The 22,842-nt window shown below is 55.7% G+C and overlaps 2 protein-coding genes across 2 annotated transcripts in view; both read left to right on the forward strand.

Moving 5' to 3' along the window:
- Positions 1-6,560, forward strand: part of ELL (elongation factor for RNA polymerase II) — an 84,311-nt gene extending 77,751 nt beyond the window's left edge. The window contains exons 11-12 of the mRNA XM_074939254.1: positions 588-632; positions 2,930-6,560. Coding sequence (XP_074795355.1) covers positions 588-632; positions 2,930-3,034 — 150 coding nt within the window. The 3' untranslated portion in view covers positions 3,035-6,560. The remainder of the gene's footprint in view (positions 1-587; positions 633-2,929) is intronic.
- Positions 6,561-14,984: 8,424 nt separating this feature from the next.
- Positions 14,985-22,142, forward strand: ISYNA1 (inositol-3-phosphate synthase 1). Its single transcript, XM_074939414.1, is given in 12 exon segments — positions 14,985-15,059; positions 15,061-15,097; positions 16,572-16,696; positions 17,278-17,439; positions 17,989-18,118; positions 18,555-18,748; positions 19,183-19,332; positions 19,752-19,967; positions 20,514-20,678; positions 20,809-20,922; positions 21,098-21,315; positions 21,657-22,142. Coding segments are annotated over 12 exon segments (1,785 nt in total). The 3' UTR covers positions 21,856-22,142.
- Positions 22,143-22,842: the final 700 nt, after the last annotated feature.

A 22,842-nucleotide genomic window follows, 5' to 3' on the forward strand; every position in this document is an offset into this window, starting at 1 on the left:
AGCTCCCCTCCTCCCCTGATCCCTCCAGCACTCGCTATCAGCGTAACCATTGCCATGGCGAGTCATTGAAGCCAATGAAACCACTCTCAGTAAACCACACAGTAACTGTTGAAGGGGTCAGGCCCTTGTTTTGGATCAACAAAATGTTGGACGGCTGTACATATTTCAGGCTCTGTAGCTGCCACATCTCCACTAAACTGTGGATGCTTTTTCCCTCTTGGTATTGAACATCCAACTTTTATGTGAACACAAATATACATTTTTGAAAAAAAAAATTTTGCCATTAAGTTAGCATGTCTCCTGTACGCTGTTTTGGAAATTCTGAACTGGCCACTTTTCAATTTGGAAAGGGCCAACATGACCTAAAACACATCAAAATAATTCCAGGTGCAAGAAAATGGGGGAGGAAGAGCGGAATATACAGTAATTCTTTCCATGTGATTGTTTGATAAACAGTGCCCTCTGGGAAAGAGGTCAGCGTCTCACTTGACTCAACTTTGAATAATCAAAGTGTGCTACTCGCTAAAGTAGGTTCCAGTTGTATTGTTTTTATGGAAACAAAGAACTTGATTTCCTTTCTTTTTCAGACTATCCACGATCAAATTTTACAGGAATATCGTAAAATTAAAAAGGTGAGTGAAAACTCTCAGCTACAAACTAAAATAATCCCTTTCTCCACTTACCAGGGACAGGGTTTCGTTTGTGTGATGACTGGCTGCAATCTTTCAGGAAGGAAAGGGCTCCCTCTGCTGGTTAGATCGGGCTCAGTGGCTGAGGCAGGGCCCTTCAGGGAGACATGTTAGTCAACGCTTCGTCTGTGTTGAATGAAATGCTGGCGAAAGAATGAATGAGTTACATTGCTGCATTAGTGCCTCAGGTCGTGAAAGGGTACCTCGGAGGCTTTGAGGTGCGCCGCCTGCGTGACAGTTATTGGGGTCCCCCTGGTTTTGTGGTGTCACTGGCATTTCTCAATGCATGAGGATAGAACTACGTTTAAAGTGGCTACTAACACAGATGGACTGGCTATTAAAATCATCCACTGAGGATACTGGCCTGTTTTGTTCTTTGTGTAGCACCTGCAGCATGTTACGTGCCTCAGACATGTTTAAAGACATGGTCCCAGCCCCGAGGTGCTGTAGTCTGGATACGTGAGGTAGAAATGCAGGAAGGCAGCGAGCCTGGCAGCGAGCAGCGACATGGGGCGCACCTTGAAGCACTGTGGCTTTTCTTTTATCAGATTGTCAGTTTGTGAAAGCCCTCCCTTTGCTGAGGAGTTTGTAGGCTTTGTGAAGTGAGTTTCTGGGGCACTTTTCCCTGTGCTCCACTTCCCTTTTTAGAAGGATCCCGTGGTTCAGCTCCGAGGCAGGGAGGGAGGGCGGGGCTGAGCATGCTGCAGATAAAGCTGTTGAGCCTTTGCTTGATAGCCTGTCTACACGTCCCCTCGCATCCCCCTTTGTTAGCTGCTGCATAGGTGTGGGGCCCTGCACACCACATTGTACCCAGCATGGGGACAGGTATGGTAACTGAATGCGGTGCCCTCGTCCACAGTGTGGTTCACTTCTGCTCACTCATGTCGAGGTGTATTCAACACCCGGCACAGCACAACTCAGCACTTGGCATAGGCGGATCTGGAACATGTCAGACACCAGACATGTGAATGTCCTGCCCTCGGAGTGGGAGGTGTCTTCCCAGCCCCTAGCACTTGGACTGTGGTGTCCAGTGAAGGAGATAAGGGAAGGTGCAGAACAAGTTAATGAACGGATGGGTTGGATCTTAGTGACACACACCATGCTTGTAACTTGTACACAGCCCTACTAAACAATGTGGTGGATATGAATGCACATGTCTGTCGATACCTTCTGCGTAAGGTGAACTGCAGGCTGCAAAATACAGGTTTCTGGAGGCTCTTTGTTTTGTGCTGCTTTGCCTTAGACAATAAGTTGGCAGAGCTTGGTTATTTGGTCTCTTGCAGTTTCATATTAGAACTTTTCAAGTGTAGTCAAAATCTGGCTATCCTTCTAGCAATACCCTACTTAGCAGCCCTGATTCAGAGGCTGGGGTCTCCAGTTACAGAACAGACGCTGTGGCCTATGTTCTTACACTGTTGGGAGGGACATCATCTTAATCTAAACAAAGTCTGGTTGCATTTATAAGGTTCTGTTGATAGTTTTATAAGGGCTTAATGTTGTTATAAGCACGTATCATTTATGACGTGTGTTGTAGATGGTAATATAACAACCTATTATCTGTAACAATTAACCATTTCTTGCAATGTCTCCTAATCAAACTTTTTATAAGTAGAGCCTTAATAATCAAGTGACTCAAAAGTAATGGGCACCTCTTTCCCTTTCCATCCCACAGTGGTGGGGAAGTTCACTCCAGAGCATCTCTCATGAGAAATGTAGAAGTTGCTGGCCTGTACCCTCCCAGATCTACAACACACAACCTGCTAGGATACACGTTGCAGTACCTGCTCTTGCCTAACCCTAGCCTCATGAAGGAAGGGGGACTTATAGCTGTCTCCCACTTAAAGGGGATGTTTTGGTTTTTTTACTGGAGTTACCCTGCTCAGAACAGCTTTCCAATTTAGGTTGAGGGTGGGTTGAGGAGTAGCTGGTCCACACCATCCAGGACCAGCACACTTCGCTGTAACCTGGCAACAACAAATCCAAGTGCCTTTTTAAGGGAGGAGGAAAGATCTTCCTGATGAAGAAACTTAATTGGATGGTAAAAGTATTAGGCTCTTCAGTGACTCAGGGATAGTGACTGTCCATCTAGCAAAGGAACCAAACTTCAGTGCCTGCTGTTAACTGGCATCAGTGTGGTTTGCATTTTGGGGCTGTCTGACCCACTCTATATCTGTGGTCTGTGTTATGATAGAACTGGAGAACTATTAACTTTGGTAATTGTATCTTCCTTTTCCTTGCAGACAAACCCTAATTACAGCCAAGAAAAGAATCGCTGCGAATACCTCCACAACAAACTGGCTCATATAAAAAAACTGATAGCAGAGTATGACCAACAGCAGTTTTAGTCTTGGCACTAATATCTGGACTGGGCAGTGCAAAAAAAATTCACTTGGGTGTTACCATTTCCTTTATACAACTGAAAAATAAATTCCTTTCCGAGCCAAGCACGACGTCCTCGTGGTTGGAAGAACGTGGGGATGATTATGATGCAGCGTCTGTCATGCCAGCATCTAAGCCAAGTAGCAAAACCAGCGCCTGGCGTAGTCCTCTCAAGTTTTACCTTCTCTGAATGTTGGAAGGTAAAAAAAGGAAAATCTGCTTTATTTGAAGCCAGCTTTTGACACGTAAGGGAAAACTTGCCTAAAGTGAATAAAACTCCCAAAGGTAAAGAATCAGCCGTTTTCATGGATGAACGTTTGGAATGAAGTTTAGTTATCGCTGGCCCAGTTCTTGCTGTGCTGCATATTCTGCTCTGCAGATGGCGAGGAACTGGAATGCTGCTAAGTTACCTCCTTCTCTGGCACCTGCAATGTTCATATGCGAGCTGTCTGCGCTACATGGCATCGTGTGAAATACTCAACTTCCCAGTGCTCTCGTCCTTTGTTCCTGTTGGTCGTCCTCTCCTGTTTGTGCTCTCCTTGAGGTGGCTGTGTCAGCAGGAGGGAACTGCCCAGGAATCTGCACCGAATGCTTTGTCCGATGCAGACTTTTGGATTGTTCATATATGAAATCTCGTATCCAGCTTGTGCATTTGGAAACAATCGGCGTAAACTTTGCCATGGCTTCTCCAGTATGCACAACTCCGTCAGCCTGCTTTATACTTCACATACCAAGGGCAGGAAGGCCGAGACCTGTCTGTCTCTGACTTTTATAGTTTTATACAAGACAGCCGGTTTTATTAATTGCTAATGAGACTCTGGTATATTTTTCTATATATATAAAAAGAAGCAACTTTTCTAAAACTGTGCCTCCCTTTCCCTTTTAGGCCACGTGTTTCAGAACCTTCCCTGCCTTATAACTGCAGTATTACTAATGCTCCTTGGACAATTACCCAGAGGAGTCATTTTGCTGTTTGTAATGACCCTTAGAATGGGATAAATGGGTGGGGCGGGGGAGGGGGATGCGTTCTTGTTCTGTGTTCTGCACATTTCCAAAGAAGCAGCAGCAGAGAATCAGACACTCGGAACAGGAACCGGAACTTGCTGGAGAGAAGCAAGGTAGCATGTCCAGGGCGGGTCACTTACACTGTTGTGCTTTGTCCAACCCTTTCCTCTGGATGTTTGGACTTGAAGGGAACACTTTAGAACATGGCCAAGGCATGAAGAACTCTGCAAAAAGCACAAAGGTGCCCTTTAGCTCTGTGGCTTTTACCTTTTAATCCTGCCAGCCGGTGTGATTTGACTCGCTTCCACTTTATCTTCCAAACAGCGGAGGTTTTCTTTCGTCCCCAGTAGTGCCTCCTTGCATCAGAAGAATGTGATCCTCTTTGAGAGCATGAGAGGGCCGAGTCAGGTCATCAGGAATAAGGAGGGGGACTAGGTCTTCTCTGACTAGCGTCGGGTTTGTGTTTTCCTGCCCAAGGAAATGTGGGTCCATCTGAAGTAATTCCATTCTAGCTGGACTCTGCTGCTGCTAGGCTTGTACTCCAAACCCTCCCACCATTTGTTGTCTTAAAAGGCTCTTGCTCAAGGTGTAGATAGTTTGAGTGTCATAGTTTCTCTTTCCTGCCTTGTCCTCCAACCCCAGTGCCATCGCTGATGCTGCCATAGTGAGCTCCCGTGGGGATCTGACTTAGTGCTAATGGGAGCCGTTTGCATATACTGCTATGCTCGTTTTGGTAAGATGGTTCTGAAGCTGTGATCCATGACTAGCCAGTGGCCAATTACATTCTGCAGATCAGCAGGAGGGCCTCATGTGCTTTCAAAACCAGTCAGTAAAGGGTTAGTAAGGAGTTGGGAGGGCATCGACCAAGGGCTCGGGCTCACAGAGGTCTGCAGAATGACTTGACGGAAGAACCCAGTGTTTGTGGGAGTGAAGTCCAGAAACAGCTGAAGTTTTAAGGAAAATGTTGGTGTCTTCACTTCCCCTACCCACAAAGCAGACTCAAGTTCCAAGGGGTAGGAGAGCAGGGGAAGGTTATTCTTGTTTCATGGACATAAGTAGCTGTCTTCAGAACATCTCGTGCCCCATTGAGGCTCCCACTGGATAGGGAAAGCTGAAAAATATGGATGATTTAAAGTGAAAAGCTTTTGTCAAATGAGTGTTCTCTTGAGGTTACACACATGAGTTCCCTCCCTTCCCCAACAGCAAGTGGTGGTTTCATGGGAATATCAGAAACAAAGGGTGTCCATTTTCCCTTGTATTAGCTCAAATCCTGCTAAAAACATAGGAGATCTGAAACAGCTTTGATCTGACAGACTTTCTGTAGTTGTGAGTTGCATCAAGATCTATTTTGTTAGAGCATCAGTGATCTGATTTGTTCCAGCTGTGGTTAATGTGAGGGGTTAAGTTGCCCTGCTACTGGGCTCCCTTTTCACTTTGTTTGTGTACTACTTACTGTTATCAGCAGAGGTCTCTGGGCATGTTGTGAGGATTCACAATGCACAGCCGAAAAGCAGCGGAGTATTGCTGAAGGCATCTTTGCTAGCCAGCAGTTGTGGGAATCCAGCACTAAATCTGTGTCAAGCGTCTCCCCGGTGCATCGTGGCTTCAGGATGCAAACAGCAACATTCTACCAGACGATACAAGCGGTTGGGCTTGAAAGAGTTTTTTTCGTCCGTGGCTTTCAGATTGCTGGTCTAATCTGTAGCCCAAACTACATTTATCAGCCAACATGTTTTTAAGCAACAGAAACACGAAGTATGCTTCCTCTTGAAAACGCAAGGAACCGTGAAACTCCAAACGGGCAGTAAAGGGCATCAGTTACGACTCAAGATAGATAAATTCTTCCATGGAAACACTTCTCATTCTCATCCTTAATATTTTGAAAGGGTTTTTTGGATTTTTTTTTTTGAGGGAAGTAGAGATGGCTCTCAGTCTTTATACATCTGCTATAAAATATTTTTGCAAACAGAGTTGTATACAAAGATGTATTATGTACATTTACATGTATATTCTGGAACTTCTAGAATCGGAATATAAAGCTGAAAAAATATTTAATGACTATCCAAACTGTGAGACCCAATTAGCTTAATGACTTTCTGCTTTACTTTTCTTTTGGTCTGTGTTACGTAGTCAACTCTGCCTTTTTTTCTTTTTTTTTTTGCCTTTTTTTTGCCTTTTTAGAGAGTATGAAGCTAGGCAAATCTTGTGCTTTTTGGGTTAATAGAAACCAGTTCTAGATGATTAAGTATGATCTAACTTATTGATACTGTGTTTTACTTTGTAATATTGTACTGTGGATAAAACTATATTGAGCCATGGAGTTGGAGTTTACAAAGAGCTTTTCACTTTGCCAAAACGTTACAATTTAAAGGCAGCATACTCTTCAGCTTTCCTAATCTTTTCTTAAAGAGCTAGTGTCTTTTTGTACACTAAAAAGCTGAATGCTGATTTTGCAACATATAATAAATTCACTGTATTGGAAAACAAGCACAACAAGGTTGTATATTTCTTTTCAGAGTTTATTTCTGCGGGTAAATGGCTGGCATGGGGTTAACCCCCCAAAAAAGAATGAACTAGAATGTTTGAAATATTGTGCTACAATTCTGTATTACAAAACATAAGGCATTATCACTGCAGTAGGAAAGAGAAACGGTGGCACAGGGTCTGGTCTGACACTTACCAGGATGCGAGAGAGGGACATCCCAGGGCTAGCGTTCAGCCTGTCACCCTCAAAGGACTTGGTAACTTTCACCCAGGAAGCTTCATTGCAGATGCAGAACAATGTAGCGCTCAGTTTTCCTCTCTCTGTTCCTGAGTGACGGAGGCTCAGGATGCTGCGAAAACTCCCTCAAGATTTCAGTGGCTCAGTTGAGATTTGAATTCAGGATCAACTGCTTTGTTTTCTTGGAGCTTTAGGATCTGTTTGCTCTAACTGGCTCTGATTTATCCCCTTTCTCTCCCATGGTGGTTCTTAATCCAAAGCCTTGTCTATCTGCAGTGTTGAGGTACTTGCCTGTGCTCCATTGCCAGAGTGATGGCTCTCAACACTCTTCTGGGTAAAGTGTGGGCAAGGTGCTCTCTGAAGTGGGCTAATCCTAATCTCAATGTTCTTGCTGGGGGATTAATAGTTATTTTTGTTAGCCCTGCCCTACTTGCCTGCATCTGTTCAGGGGATGGAAGGGCAGCGAAAATAGAGACCTGTGACCCTGTGGAAAATTTCACAAACTGCTGACTTCCACTGCAAGAGGGACCAGGATGTCCCTGTTCCAGTGCTGCTCATGCAGCTGCTTCACAGACAGGAATTAACATGCATTCTACTTGGCTGATCGCAGTGTGTACAGCACATTTGGATCCAAATTGGCTTAATGAGGTGTATGACAATGTTCAGCCACCATGGGGCAGTGCAGGGGTTCTCAAACTTTTGTACTGGTGACCCCTTTCACACAGCAAGCCTCTGAGTGCAACCCCCACCCTTATAAATTAAAAACACTTTTTAATATAGTTAACACCATTATAAATGCTGGAGGCGAAGCAGGGTTTGGGGTGGACGCTGACAGCTCATGACCCCCCAGGTAATAACCTTGCGACCCCCTGAGGGTCATGACCCCCAGTTTGAGAACCACTAAGGCAGTGGGACTGTGCTCTCCATGGCCTCTGTATGGCCTGGCTTGCTTAGTTTAGGGCACATTCTTGTCAGGTCTAAACTTTACTTTGTGTTTAATTTCCCACTGATTCAGGGAAAATCCTCTTTGGCAGCAGCAACCCCAAGCACCTTCCTGTCCTCAAGCCCAGTGGTGTGTGGAGACTGGACTGGGGAGACGCTGTGGAGCGTAGAGGATCAGGGAGTCCTCTAGTGGCTGTGGCCCTTGAGGGGAAGGTGGAAGGGAATACCTTGGTTCATGGCCGATTCCCTGGGTTTGAGGCTGGCTTGTGTGGAAGAACAGCAGAATTCTAACTGAAAACACACCAGGTCCTGGCACCAATAGGCATCCCCTCCCAGGTGTAATTAGGAACAGCCTGTACCCCACACAGTGCTGGGGGAGGGAGAATCTGCTGGTACCTCAGCTGTCACATGGGAATCCATTGTGTTCCACGAACCAGTGAGCAGAGCACCTGATCCAGGCTGCCTTTGTGGCCCTTGTGAAAGCACCGGCAACCCAGGACCGTTTGCTCAGCTGGTGGGTGGGTGCATCGTCAGCCGGTTCTGATTCACTGCATGGGGTGGAGCATGCTGTGCAGCTGGAGACCCCTCTCCACACAGTGCTTGGTGCCCCTGCTTGCTTTGGGGCACTTTCAGGAGACTGGGTTGTGGGTTAGCTCTGTCTAAATTCCCTCCTGCGCTCTCCCTGGGTGCTGCTCGTTCCCCGTGGGCCTGTGCTGCAGTCAGGGACACGATCCCTGGAGATAGGGTAGCAGAGCCCTCAGATGGAGGTGGGAGATGACAGCTGAGAAAGGTAAGAATTTATAACTTGGCTAGTGGAAATTTTCAGCAGGCTCCCTAGTGCCCTGTCCAGGCTGCTTAAGCTGAAATCCTCATTTGCATCTTATTGTCTAGAAACCTGACTCTGGCAGGCTGAAAGTTTAATGTGCAAAAGAGACCTGTACTCTGCATATTTAAACATGGCAAATGCCTTAAAGGGGCTGTTACAAAGCTCTCGTGGGAAACTCTAGCCGGTGGCATTACTTCAAAAGGTGGATTTTTGTCCCCTTAAGACTTCTGCTCTTTGCCTCAGTATCTGACTTCTTGCTTGGTATGGCATTGTTCATGCCTGAACCTCACAGGGCCACCAGTTCAGCATGACTTGCAATAGCTGCTGGGGAGAGCAGGGATGCTCAGGATGAAATGCGTTGGCGGATGTGAAGGGGCTCAGGACTCGGATGTTGCTGAGCTGCAGGGGCACAGGGGTGGAAGAACGGACCCAACAAAGCAATCCAGCTCGTGGAGTCCTAGTTTCTAACTTAAGACACCAAAAGTGCCTGTCCGTTTATTTCAGATACTTTAAAAGAGAGTAAATGAGGGATACTAGGAATCCTCCAGCGCTGAGCGTGCAGGCTGGGTGAGGAAATCCTGTCTAACACAAGAATGAATTGAGAACAATTAGTGACTGGTCAGTATCCAAACACATTCCTAAAACAGCCTCTGTTCTTCTCTTAACTGCTGTCTGTTCTGTGACCACCACCTTTATTGGAGGGGGAGAGGAACACAAGCTCTTGATCTCATGTGGCGGGGAGTTCCATAGTTTAATTACATGTTCTGTTCAAAATATTTTCATTTTTTAATTTCTTTCAATCTCATTGAATTTCCTTTCATCTTTTTATCAGAGCAGGAGTGCCAGATCTCCCTTCTCTATTCCATTCCTTATTTTGTGTATCTTTACCATGTTCTCTTCACTGTCTGCATCCTGTTTTCCAAACTCCCAACACATGGAAGTCTCAGGAAGCCACTGTGTGGACCAGCTGATCCAAAAGTCCTGTTTTATCTCCTCCCCTTGTTCCCAGAGCCTGGGCAGGGGGCAGGCTGAGGCTCTAACAAGCACTGAACTCCGGGAAGAAAACAGAGCTTGCACTTTGGACAGAGGCTACTTCTCGACTGCCAAAATGGAATGTGTGTGTAAATAGCACTAAATTGCTTCTTTCCTGTCACTTCCAGGCAATTCCCAGTCCATAAACTGCTGTCAGATTGTGTTCCAGGCAGGATCAAGAAGTGAACCAATTAGCAGAATGCTTGGAGCGTTAGCAGGGCTTCATGAGAGAAACCTGCAAGTGGAAATTTACTGGCTGCTTCCTCTCTGCCACGCCCAGCATTGCCACAGAAGCTTCCGTCTTATCTGAACCTAATTGTCTGGAAACTTGACTCTCCTGTCCATTAGCTGAAAGTTTAATGTGTGATCGCTAATCAGCTCTCAGCCTGCGTGATCCCCAAACCCATCTCGCTGTTGGGGTGCCCAGAAGCCAGGGCTGGGCTAACAGGTGCCAGTTTGACATACTGAGCAATGTGCCCTGGGTAGCTGCTTCTGTGAGGTTTAGGCAGCGTGTTCTGGTGCAGGATTCGCTTCTGGCCAACTTCTCCCAGGGAATTCTGGGCTGTACAGTAAAGCTGGTCCCTCAGGGTAAGCGTGGGTCAACTTAGGGTACACCAAGCACAAGCTCCTGCTTCCCTTGCTCTGAAGTGAGTGTGATTATTGCCAGCTATGAGGCAAACAGTGACAAGGTTCAGCTGTGGGATTTAACAAAGGTGGTTCCCCTGGGGTAGCCTTAAAGTGGAAGAATTCAAAACTTACCCTTGGAAAAGCCCAAGGCAGGAGCTGACTGGTGGCCAGGGATATGGAAGTTTGACTGTCTACCTACCCTGGTCCCCAGAGGTCCTGGCAGCAGCTTCCTGCCCTGTAGCATTTGTATGATGCAAAGGAGTCGCTGCATAAGACGGATGCTGCTCTGTCCTACCTCCCCTGGGGGTGGGAGGATAAACATGGTAAAGGGAGAGGTGCACAGGCAGGGCGCAGGAGTCTTCCCTAAGGCTCCAGGCCACACCTGGCTCCACCTGCCAAATTCTACCCATTAGTGAATGCACAGGAGTGGTTTGGGGGATGCCTTTCTCAGGGCTTTTCTAGCTGCATGGTCAGGTGACCAGAAAAGCTTCCAGCCTGGAGTAATTACTCAGGACTAAAATCACTTTGATTGTGGAATAGCATATACAGTGGGAGCTAGTTCAGAGTAGTTTATTCCCCTATCTATTCTAGTCCATTTCCCTGGCCAGACCTGCTTTCCAGCCATGCAGGCTCTCCCTCCCCTCCCTTCCCCCAGTGGCAAGGGCTCTTAAGGCAAGATAACAGTAGGACTTTCCCCAGATCCATTTTAATAAACATGCCAAGGATGCTCTTGAGCCTGGTCTCTGTGGATTTTCCTGGGCGTTCTCCCTTTTGCCCGCTGCAGGCTGTGGTTCTGGAATCTGCATTACCCTGAGCCGTGGGTCAGGGGCCTGCTGCTAAGGGATGCAGTACTATCAGACCTTGTGTGCAGCCAGGCAGGGTGTGAATCTACAGGACCCTGTTGTGACACGCACGAACGTCCCAGAATGGCCAACCCTAAGCAACACCCAGCTGCTCCTTGTGTCTGTTCACTTAAAAATGCTTCTGGCCTCCCTGGGTTCTGCCCTCGGGTGCCTCCCCTCACATCGGTTGCATCCGATGAAGTGAGCTGTAGCTCACGAAAGCTTATGCTCCAATAAATTGGTTAGTCTCTAAGGTGCCACAAGTCCTCCTTTTCTTTTTGCGAATACAGACTAACACGGCTGTTACTCTGAATCCCCTCACATGGTGCAGGGCACTTGTCTCCGTAAGCGGCTTCTGTCCATGTGCCAAGATGACTCCAAGGGTCCCCATCGCCGCCTGGCTCTGCCTGGGTTACAGCCTGTGAACCACCCGGATGTTTACAGGGCTGCAGCAGGGCTGGGGGTTAGGCCCTGGAGCCCCGTTAATGGGGCCAGGCACCTTTGCTCCAGCTAGGCCATTGCTGCCTCCCTCGGCTCACAGAGCAGGAACAGCCTGGGGCCGAGTGATCAGGGCTCCTTGCAGAAGCCTGGGGCAGCTTTCACTTTTCACGGGGGCGCTTTTCATAGTGGTTTCTAAGAGCTGCTGTTGTCGAGGTCAGGTCGGTCTCCATGGACACCAGCCGGGGGTGACACTTTGCCAGAAGACAGCGGGCGCTGGTGGTCAGCAGAGAGCTGGGGATGTGGGCGATGCTGCTGGCCTTGCCGTGATGCTGGAAAAGCAGAAGCCAGGGAGCCCCTGCTCATGTGCTGTTCCAGCGGGGGGGCCAAAGCAGTGGGACAGGAACAATGGGGGAAGTTATGGGAGGGGGTAAAAAGGGGAAGCAGTGGAAAAGTACCAGCTCCAGGCCCCCTGGCCAGGACTTTCAGAGCCAAGATCCTGGTACAAAGCCATGTTTTTGTTTCAATCCTTTGCTGAGGCTCTGGAATTCCAGCGCTTGGCCGTTCTGTCCTTCATCTGCCTGCCAATGCCAGCATTGTTCAGCTGGGGCCAGCATACCCAGGCTTCCTCTGGGGGGGACGTAGTTTTCCAGGCCCCTTCCCCTCCATTTACTGCTAATGCACGGGATGCTTTCCTCCCAGGGGTACAAAGCCGAATAGCGAGCAGCAGGATCTCTCCCAGGAGAGCTTGGCTTCCAAGTTTTCTCTGCGAGCTGCTTGGGATGCTAGAGAAGCAAAAAGGGGGGTAGCAAAAGGCAGAAGACCAGGGGCTGTTGAGGTGAAAGGTTTGCACTGAGCTCCTGATAAATATCTGCCCACGCTTTCTACACCCTAGCCTCCCCCTGCTACTGTGGGAGGTGTTTGGCCCTGGGCTGCACAAGGTGTCACTGTTGTCGGGGGACAGCCCCTTTTCCAGCGTCCCCACCTCTCCCTCAGAACAAGCTCGGAGAGCTGCAGAGGCTGCTGGGTGGGAGGGTTTTGCCCAGTGCAACATGGCCACCAGCCTTGTGTGTTCTCTGCACAAGCCAAGCCCCTGTGCGTCAGTGTTTGCAAAGCACTTTGGGACACCAAAGTCAGGCTGAAAGGTGCTTGGGGGAGGACAAACGGCCAAATTCCGCTCCACTGACCGTGAGGCCTGTTCCTCTCAGGGCAGAACTTGTCCCCTTTTCTCCTGTCCCGCTGCTTGTTCTCTTGTTCATTGTGCTTGCTAGCCGCTGAGCTCCCTGCTCCTGTGCTCTGGCCTCCCTATGTTTGTTAACCCATGGCTGCTGCCAGGTGCCCACCGTCACCCCATCAGCCCCCCATGATGACGGTGGGCTCCTGCAGGTGCTGGATGCTGGGCCAGCTGTGAGCTTCCAGCTAGGCTGGTTGGGCAGCCCCTCCCTCCATTCCCAGCTCTCGCAACAGGTTAAGGAAGTTTCTTTCTGAGGAGCCAGGCTGGTCTGAGCACATCTGGCAGGGAGAGTGAGGGATGCCCCCCAGGGCGTGGAGTATGAGTGAAGCCCTCTCTCCTAACATGGCAGCCGGGTGTGGTGCAAGGAAGGACACACACTTCATCCCCTGCCTTGCTCTGGGAGGGCTTGGCCCAGGGCGAGTGGCCAGGAGCAGCTGGTGAGGTCAGGCAGTGCCTAGCACCCTCTGGACCAGAATGGATCTGAGAGCGGTAACCAGATGAGAATCACAGGGGCGGGGGACACTGGGAGGAAAACAGCAGCCCCCCGCCTGCTCCCCAGGTCCAGCTGCCCATGGCCTCGGGAACCACTGCTGTGAAGTGTACATCACACACCGATGGGTCCATGGCTGTGTGGACAGTCCATCAGCATGGCTGCCTCTGTTCCCAGCTCCAGGACGCCTGGGTTCTGTTCATTTCAGACATGCTGTGTGATTGCAAATGCCTTGGCCTTCCTCTGCTTCAGGACGGCCTTCTGACCAGGGGGCTGCAGTGGGAGCTAGAGGAGGGGAAGGGGGCCCAGATCCTCTGAGCTGTTAACAGGGCCTGGGCTTGAGAAGGGCAAAGCATCCCATGCCAGGGAGACCAGTGCTAGGCAGAGTCTGGGGCCCTGCCTCTGTTCTGGGTGAGGGTGACAGGTATTTCTTTGAGGCAGTTTTGCTTATTTACAAAGAATGTGCAAAGTCCCATATCTCACCAGGATCAAGCACCAAGAGCAGCCAGGCTGCACCCGACCACAAAACCTACACACACACACACTCAGCAAACGCTCTCAGTTTCTGCCTACGCATGCCAAGCTCTGGGGGAGGTCCTCAGCCCCTTTTGGGATGTGTCTCCCTGTCTGTCCATCTGTCCTGCCATGGATGTTAATGGGAGGGTGCCTTCAGACCCTTTTCCGAGGCCTGGGATCGCTGCAGTCCCAGCACTGCTCCACCTACCAATACTCTGCTGCGGGCTGGAGCCAGGGCCTGCTGGCCAGCCCTAAGCTCTGGGGCCTAGGCCTGGCCCTGTGGCACATGCATGGCTTGGAAACTTCTCACTTGCCTTTCCCGAAGTGAGTGTGTGTGTGTGTGGGGGGGCGGGGTGGGTGTGTTTCTGCCCCCCAGCGGGTGGGGTCTGGGAGTGGAGGAGGGATCTGGCATCTCCTCAGCTTTCCAGAGTGGCTGGGGGTTAGTTGCTCTGTGGAGTGAGTGCTGCCCGGCCTGTTCCCAGGGGGCCTCGCTCCGCGGTTTCAATTCATGAAAATAGTTGACACAAAAAAGGAAGGGCCGTGGGCCCTCTCCCCTTGAGGAGGGGGCAGCGTGGAGCCCAGGGCTGGGCCGCTGGCTGGCGCAGGGAATGGGCCGCCGGCTGGCGCGGGGTCTGGGCTGCAGGGAATGAGGTGCAGGACTGGGCCACAGGGCTGGGCTGGTGGCTGGTTCGGGGAATGGGCACAGGGCCCTGGCTCCAGCGGGGCTGGGATGAAGGCTGGCTTCGTGGCTCCCTTCCTGGGCATGCAGCTGCTGCCTGGACTGAAGCCAGAGACCAGTCCCTACTCTGGGGCTGGGAGGTGTCTAGGCCTCCCCCTTGCAAGGGGCTTCCCCATCCCACCAGCGCTGGCAGGGAGTAGAGTGGAACTGCTCTTGGACACACATCCCGCTGCCAGGGGCTTTGTCTGATGCCCAACTTGACCCTCTCCTGAAAAAAACAGGTGTTCCGATTTGTCCCACTTGCTATCTGACCAACTCCCCCCCCCTGCCTAGCTGAGCCCCCCCCCCGGACTGGCACCGGCTGTGGGGGGTGATCGCCCCCTCCAAACAGTGACTCCCTCCAGGGGAAGGAGCAGCAGGGCAGTGGGTCCCAGGGGGTGCTGGGAGCAGGGGCTCCTGGGCACTGATGCTAGCTGGGGGGTGCCAGGCTCACACCCCTCGGGGGCGGGGGGGGGGGGCGCCGGCACGTGTCCGGTCCAGGCGAGTGGGGGAATCCGCAGCTGATGGAAATTTACGGCGGGGGGCGGAGCCGCGGGGAGGGGGGCGGGCCCTGGGAGCCGATTAAGCCGCCGCGTGCCCCAGGGGTTCGCAGCAGAACCGAGCCGAGCCGAGCCAGGTGAGCCCGGGCTGCCGGCGGGTCCCGGTGCCCGCGGCCGGGAGCGCTCAGGACTGGGGGGAGCCCCCAGCCCGGGGCGGGTCCGGTTTCCATGGCGGTTTCTGGGGGGGGCGTGTATTTCCCGCGGGCTGCGCCCCCTCGCCAGCCCCTGACGCTCCCGGGGGGCCGGGACCTCCCCCCGCCCCGGCCGTGCGCTGGGGGTGCTCAGCCCCGCGGGTTGGGGGGCACCGGGGAGCTGGGGTCTGCGCGGGCTGGGCCCCTGTTCGAGGTGGGGCGGAGCCTCCCGCTCCGGACCCGCCCCGTTGAGCTGCTGCCCCATGGCAGGGCTGGCTGTGGGGGCAGGGACCCGCGGTAGAGCCCCATAACCGAGCTCTCTCCGTGGGCACAGATTAGCGTCGCGGCCCGATCGTGCTTCCCGTGATTCAAATGGGGGAAACTGAGGCACGAGGCGAGACCGCCGCGGTCCAGTGGTGAGTCTGCGACCGCGGGGCAACGGAGATCTCGGGGCGTCGTGCCCCCGCCGGCCCTTGTCAGAGCAGCTGGGGGAGGCCCTGGAGAGCAGGGAAGGGGCTCCCTTAAGAACTGCCCCCCCCCGCCAGGCCCCCAAGCCTCCCGGCCTGCTCTGCCTATGGTTCGCTGTAGGTAATGGCACTAACTGCCCGGGTGGGGGGCGGTGCGTGCAGAAGGGGGTCTTGGCAGGCTGGGCTGGAGGCTGGGGGGCTGGGCTGGAGGGGGGCGTGGTGGGGAGGAGAAGATGCCTCGATGGCGGGGGGGTGTGTGGAAATGGGCTGCACCCAGGCTGCACTGGGCTTGCGCTCCTGTCCCTGGGTTATTTTGGCGGGTGTAGCTCCGCTGGGGCCTGGGCCGGGGGCTGGGGGCGCTGCCCGTGCCTCCTGCCCCCTCGCTCCACGGGGCACCAGCAAAACAGCCCGATGCCTCCCTGCCCTTGTGACCCACAGCGCCTGTTGGAATAAGCCGGACTTCCTGGCCTGTTTTGTTGCTGTCTGGCATGTCCCCGCGCGGAGTGAGCCTGGCCTGGCCCCAGCTGCCCCGCCCCACGTCCCGCAGGCTCACAGAAACCCCGCCACTTCTGGGCACCTCTTTGTGGAGCGTCTGGGGCATCGGTGGTGACTGCTGCCCTGCTGGCACGATGGGGCTGCGGCACGGCACGCTGGAAGCTAGGATGCCTCAGCTCTATCTTGACCACCCCGGTGGTGGGAGGGGGGCAAGCCTCTTCACAGCTACGTGCCTCAGTTTCCCTGTCTATTACAGTGGGGATTATGTCCCACCTCAGCAAAGGGCTCTGGGAGAGGAAGAGCCAGTCTGGGGTGGGGGGACGCTGGCTCAGGGGACAGCTGGGAGTATCCCGGTCGCAGGGGCAGCGGGTGGTGAATGATTTGCACCCTTGTTCCTGCCGGGGGCCTGGGCGTGAGGCCTGGTGGGTCTATAATAGCCTCCTTCCTCCATGTCTCAGCTCCAGCAACCATGGCAGAGACTTTCCTCGTTGAGAGCCCCGATGTGACCTACAGCAAGGACTACATTGAGGCCAAGTACATGTACAGCACCGTGCACGTGAGCAGGGAGGACGGCGTCACCAAGGTACCTGCTGTGGGCGGGTCCAGCCTAGGACCGTGGCCCTGTGCCCGCTGGAAGGGGAACTGCATTTGTTTTTCTCGATGCACCTGCCCCATTGGTGGGAGTGGCCCAGAGCCCTGCTTGGCCTGGGCTGGACTCCGGCTGAGCGTGAGCCGCAACACGGCATCTGCAGGCATGAGGCGGGTTCCTCCGCCCAGGCTAGGGGAGCGATGGAGCCAAGGGGGCACTTGGGGACACATTCTGCCTGTAGCCTGCTGCACTCGGTCTGCTTGCAGGGCTGCTTCCCCACTGTGCCCGCAGCAGCCTGGGGGTGTCTGGGCCGTGGGGCTGGGGCTCTAAGTGCCCTGGTTTCCCTGGGCTCTGAGGAGCTGGCGGGAGCAGCTGCCCCTCTGCACCAGGGCAGCTTGCCCAGCCTACCCTAGGGCTGGGCCCCTCTGCATCGGTTGGGTGCTGCTGTCCTGTCCCCGTGCAGAGCCCTGCGGTGCCCCACCTGCGTCTTGTCCCGTTCCCCCGCCCCCTCCTCCCCTTGGGCTGTGTGCGAAGGCTGCGCCCCGGTTCTCACCGCCTGTCTCTGGGGCTCCCAGGTGAAGCCGCACTTGACCGAGTTCACCTTCCGCACGGAGAGGCAGGTCCCCCGCCTGGGGGTGATGCTGGTGGGATGGGGCGGTAACAATGGCACCACGGTGACGGCGGCCGTGCTGGCCAACAGGTTGGGCCTCTCCTGGATGACCAAGACCGGACAGAAGGTGAGTGAGTCTCGCCTCCCCGGCGTCTGGCGGCGCTTGCCAGGGCGCCGGTGCTCTCTATCCAGCCCCCGCAGGCTGCAGGGCCTGTGACCAGCCGGCTCATCTCAAACACCCAGATGCGGCCCCAGCCGGTTGCCCACGAGATGGAGCCTGGGCCCAGGCGAGTGGGTGGATGAGCCAAAGCCCTACCCCGCCTGGTTGTGAGGCCCCAGGACTCCAGGCTGGTGCCTGATTCTCCCGGCCTGTGGGGTGCGGAGTCAGGCTGTGCGTGTCCTGGCCATGGCCTGGGAAGTGCTCGCGGGGCCTGCGGTGATGGGAACGTGGTGCTCGGACCCTGCACGGGGGGGCTGTCCCCAAGCCATGTGGCGTGGTCCGGCTGGGAGCCGAGCTGCACGGGCCGTGCCGGGGGTTGTGCACTCAGACCTTGGGGACTCCCCCACCCCCACTCCCATCTTCTGTGCCCTCCTGGAAGGTCCCGGGGGCGGGGGAGCTCCTCCGCCTGGGCGCCCCTGGGGCTCAGTGTCCCCTTGGTGCTCTCCCTCCTCCCAGCACGCCAACTACTACGGCTCCTTGCTGCAAGCGTCCACCGTCTGCCTGGGAACCGGCCCCACGGGCGACGTCTATGTGCCCTTCCGGGACCTGCTGCCCATGGTGCACCCTAATGACCTCATCTTTGATGGTGAGTGTGAATGGCCTGGGGGCTGTTAGCGGGGGCTGGGCAGGGGAGGGGGGCTGTGTGGGTGGGGGCTGGGATAGTCCAAGTGGGCAGGGGCTGGCCTGAGCGGGGGCTGTGATGGCAGGAGGGGAGGCAGTATGAGCGTGAAGGTGGCCCGGGGGGGGGGGGCTGTGTGGCTGGGGGGTGGGATGGTCGGGGGGGTGGGGGGGGCTGTGTGTATGGGGGTCTGGGGGGTGGGATAGTCCAAGGGGGTGGGGGCTCTGTGGGCAGGGGCTGGCCTGAGCGGGGGCTGTAATGGCAGGAGGGGAGGCTGTATGAGCGTGAAGGTGGCCTGGGGGGTGGGATGGTCTGGGGGGGCTGTGTGTATGGGGGTCTGGGGGGAGGGGGCTGTGTGGGTGGGGGCCCAGAGCTCTGACTGGTGTCTCCTCCCGCGTCTCAGGCTGGGACATCTCCTCCCTGAACTTGGCTGAGGCCATGAGACGGGCCAAGGTCCTCGACTGGCAGCTGCAGGAGCAGCTCTGGCCCCACATGGTGAAGATGAAGCCCCGCCCCTCCATCTACATCCCGGGATTCATTGCAGCCAATCAGGAGGAGCGAGCCGACAATGTCCTCCATGGGACGAAGGCTGAGCAGGTGTGTGTGCGGATCCCCAGCCACTATGTTCCCATTGCTGCAGGGGCGAGCCCCAGGACCCCGTGGCTGCAGTGGGGAAGCGGGTGGCCCCAATGCAGCAGGCTCCCTGGGGCTCCTGCGCCGGCTCTGACCCTGCAGCCCTGGCTCGGGGAGCTGGGCCGGGATTTTTGGAGCGGCCTCTGCCTGCATGACCCGGGACTTCGCTGCTCCCAAGGGCAGCCCTGGGCCGCATGCCAGCGGTGGGGAGATTGGGCCCTGTGCCCTGCAGGACGGTGCTGGGGGCACAGTCCTGGCACCTAACCCCAAGCACCATCCCTGCTGCCCACCGGAGCTGACCCACGCTGGGCAGGATGGGCAACCTCAAATTGCAGCTTCCCCGCGGGTCCCCTGTACGTGGCGCGTGCTGCCGGGTGCTGACGAGCCTCCTCGCGCAGGTGGCGCAGATCCGCAGGGACATCCAGGAGTTCAAGGTCACCAGTGGAGTGGACAAGGTCGTGGTCCTGTGGACGGCTAACACTGAGCGCTTCTGCGACGTGCTGCCGGGGGTCAACGACACAGCTGCCAACCTGCTGCAGGCCATCGAGGTGAGAGCCTGTGGGGGGTGTGCAGGGCCCCCCCTGCCTGCTGGGGGATGGGCACACTGCACTGGCTGGGCTTGCGGCTGGTGGTCTTGTCTCTGATGCTCTGGATGCAACCAGCCTGGGGGGCTGGTTCTGGCTCCTGCTGGGGGTGGGGGGACCCATTGAAGGACCATGCTAGAGCTGGGGGGGATGGGACTGGAGGAGCTGAGTTTGGGGGCAGCAGCCCCATTGCGTGGGGGGGGGCTGGGTTGACTGGTGTCCTGGTGCGGGGGAGGGGTGCCCTGTGATATATTCTCTCCGAGGGCCTGGTGCTCCCGCTGGCTGGGGGGGATGTGGGGGGGCCCTGCCCGTGTGCTGGGGTGGGGTTTCCCAGGGGCTCCATCCACCCCTGGGGCTGCACTGAGCTCTCCCCATCTACGCAGCGAGGCCTCGAGGTGTCTCCCTCCACGCTCTTTGCCGTGGCCAGCATCCTGGAGGGCTGCGCCTACATCAACGGCTCCCCCCAGAACACCTTTGTGCCAGGCGCCGTGGAGCTTGCCCTGCAGCGCCGTGTCTTCATCTGCGGAGACGACTTCAAGTCCGGCCAGACCAAGCTCAAGTCGGTGCTGGTGGATTTCCTGGTCAGCGCCGGCCTCAAGGTGAGCGGGTGCTGGGGGCACCCGCCGTGGGGCATGCCGGGCTGGTGATGCCGCTGGGGGGGGGGTCTGGGCGGGTTTCCCCTCCTGGAGCCCAGGGCCGAGTCCTGGCACAGTCACCAGGGAGAGGGAATCTGGCCTCAGCAGGGCGCTTGGGTGGGGTGGGAAGGATTGTAACCCATCCTGCAGCTGGGTGCAGGCCAGCTCCCTGGGGGCCAGAGGCCTGGCACCGCAAGAGTGGAGGGGCTGCGGGTTGGGATTAAGGTGTGTTGGGGATGGGGGGGCTGTGGGTCGGGACTGAGGCGCATCTGAACGATGACACGGGCTCTGGAGGCTGAGTGGGGTTGGAGCATCCCGGGAGCGGGGCCGGAGGTGGTTCAGCTTGGCCCCTCCCCTGGGAATCCAGACAAACCTGTCCCATGGCGGGTGGTTTGGAGGCGCACAGGGAGACCAGGGCTCCCCCAGCTGCGGCTGTGGTCTGTGTGGGGCCGGGGGGGGGAGGCCTCAGGCTGCTGTGACCCATCCCCTCCCCCCAACTCTCTGCCCCAGACCGTGTCCATCGTCAGCTACAACCACCTGGGTAACAACGACGGGAAGAACCTGTCGGCCCCGCAGCAGTTCCGCTCCAAGGAGGCCTCCAAGAGCAACGTGGTGGACGACATGGTGCAGTCGAACCCCCTGCTCTACGGGCCCCAGGAGAAGCCCGATCACTGTGTGAGTGCTGGGGGAGTGAGGGAGCCCCCCTAGAGTTCTACCCGGCTCTGCTGTGGGGGGCAGAAGCTGCCCTAAACCCCCCGCCCGGCGGTGGCTCTGGGGCCCGCACTGAGGTGGCTCTCGGTTGCAGGTGGTGATTAAGTACGTGCCCTACGTGGGCGACAGCAAGCGGGCGCTGGACGAGTACACCTCGGAGATCATGATGGGCGGCACCAACACCATCGTCCTACACAACACCTGCGAGGTAGGGCCGGGAATTCCTGTCCCTGGGCCCGGGGTCAATTCCCCCCCCCCGCCCCTGCCCTGATGGTGCCACAGGGAGAAGCAGTGGCTGGGGAGAGCACTGGCCCTGGGTGGCATCTCCCTTGGGGAGGGGGAGCTGGGCCCTGGCCCCCCTACTGACTCTGCCCCACCCCCAGGACTCCCTGCTGGCCAGCCCCATCATCCTGGACCTGGCCATCCTGACCGAGCTTTGCCAACGCATCAGCTTCTGCACAGAGAGCGACCCAGACTTCCAGGGTTTCCACAGCGTCCTGTCCATCTTGGGCTTCCTGTGCAAGGCACCCCTGGTGCCTGAGGGCTCCCCCGTCGTCAACGCCCTATTCCGGCAGAGGAGCTGCATTGAGAACATCCTGAGGTACCCCTGGCTCTGCCCTCCAACCCTCTGCCCCCGTCCACTCCTCCAGCTCAGCGCTGACTGCCGCTCCCCCAGGGCTGGTTCCCCACTCTCATCCATGCCCGGGGTGCCCGCTCTCTCCTCCCACACTTCCCGTGCCAGCTCCCTTTGCCAACCTAAGTGCCCAGGGCCCTCCAGGAGTAGCCCGGGCCCTCGGCTGAGCCTGGTGGGGATGGGGCAAGTTGCATTAGCCCCCGTGGGACCTGGTGCTGAGATCCCCTCACGGCCAGCCAGACAGCAGGTCTCTGAAGGCTTCTGCCCCCCTCTCCCTGACATGCTGCTCTCTCTCATCCTGCCCCCAGGGCCTGTGTGGGGCTGCCCCCCCAGAACCACATGTTGCTGGAGCACAAGATGCAGCGGCCGTGTCCGAGTCTGAAGCGAGCGCATCTGGCCGAGTGCCCCGTCTCCCACAAGAGGGCAGCTGCCCAGGTGAATGGCTACCTGTGCCCAGCCAGTAACGGGCACGGCACCTCGCCGGCCCAGCTGCACATTGACAACTAGGGCCCTGCCCCATGGCCACAACGACCCCCAGCTCCCAGGGGAGTATGGGCTGAGACATGGGGGCAGAACTGCCACAGCTCGAGAGGGGCCGTGGTCAGCCTGAAGGGGGACAGGAGCAGTGCTTCCCCCATGGCCCATCAGGGGGGCTGTATTTTGTAGGGGGATTCTTAGTTTGAATTAATTTGGGGGCACGAGGAGCCCCCTCCCCCCCAACCACCCAGGCTCCACTGACAGTAACTGGAAGCTGTGAATGTTTTTCTGGAATAAAGTGGGAGCATGCAAGTCACTATATCTCTGCTGGTCCCTCTGCGTGCTGCCCCTCCCCATCCCCCATGCTCTGCACCGCCTGGCACCCTGTGGCCCTCCCTGGGAAGGGTGTGCCTGGAGCCAGCAGTGTCCCTGTGAAAGGGGTCCCCCTGGGGTGTGCCCCACAAGCCCTGCCCTGGAATGTGTGCCCTGGGGCTTTACCCAGCTGCAGCTGGTGTGGGTCTTTGCCTTGGTTCCCCCAGCTGTCCCAAGTCTCTGCCCCTAGCACCATTCCTGTTGTGGGGGCCCAGTGAAAGGGGGGTCCTGGCTCAGTGAGTGCTGGGCAGGCAAAGGGCAGGAGGGTGCTTGTCGGGGCGCCAGGCTGAATGCACAGTGGTGCATCATTCCCTTGGGAGGGGGGGCTGTGGAAGGGGTCCCGGTCGGGCAAAGGGGGAGAGAAAGGAGGCAGAGCTATGAAAAAAAATCAAATTACATTTATTGATGCAGGTTTTTTGGGTGGTTTTTTTGTTTGTTTTTTGTTTTTTGGGTTTTTTTTTTTTTGTTTTTGTTTTTTGTTTTTGATAAGCAACTTTCAGTCTAAAGCCTTCAGAGTAGAAAGAACAGACGAAATCCCTACACAGACGCACTAACCTAGCAGGGGAGGCGCTGCCCGGCGGCCGTAACGTGCCAGCTGGCTGCGTCCCCTCCCAGCTGGCGGCGGGCACAGCACACCAGAGAGGC

The sequence above is a fragment of the Natator depressus genome, chromosome 25 (assembly GCF_965152275.1).
Source record: "Natator depressus isolate rNatDep1 chromosome 25, rNatDep2.hap1, whole genome shotgun sequence".
Taxonomy (NCBI): Eukaryota; Metazoa; Chordata; order Testudines; family Cheloniidae; genus Natator; species Natator depressus.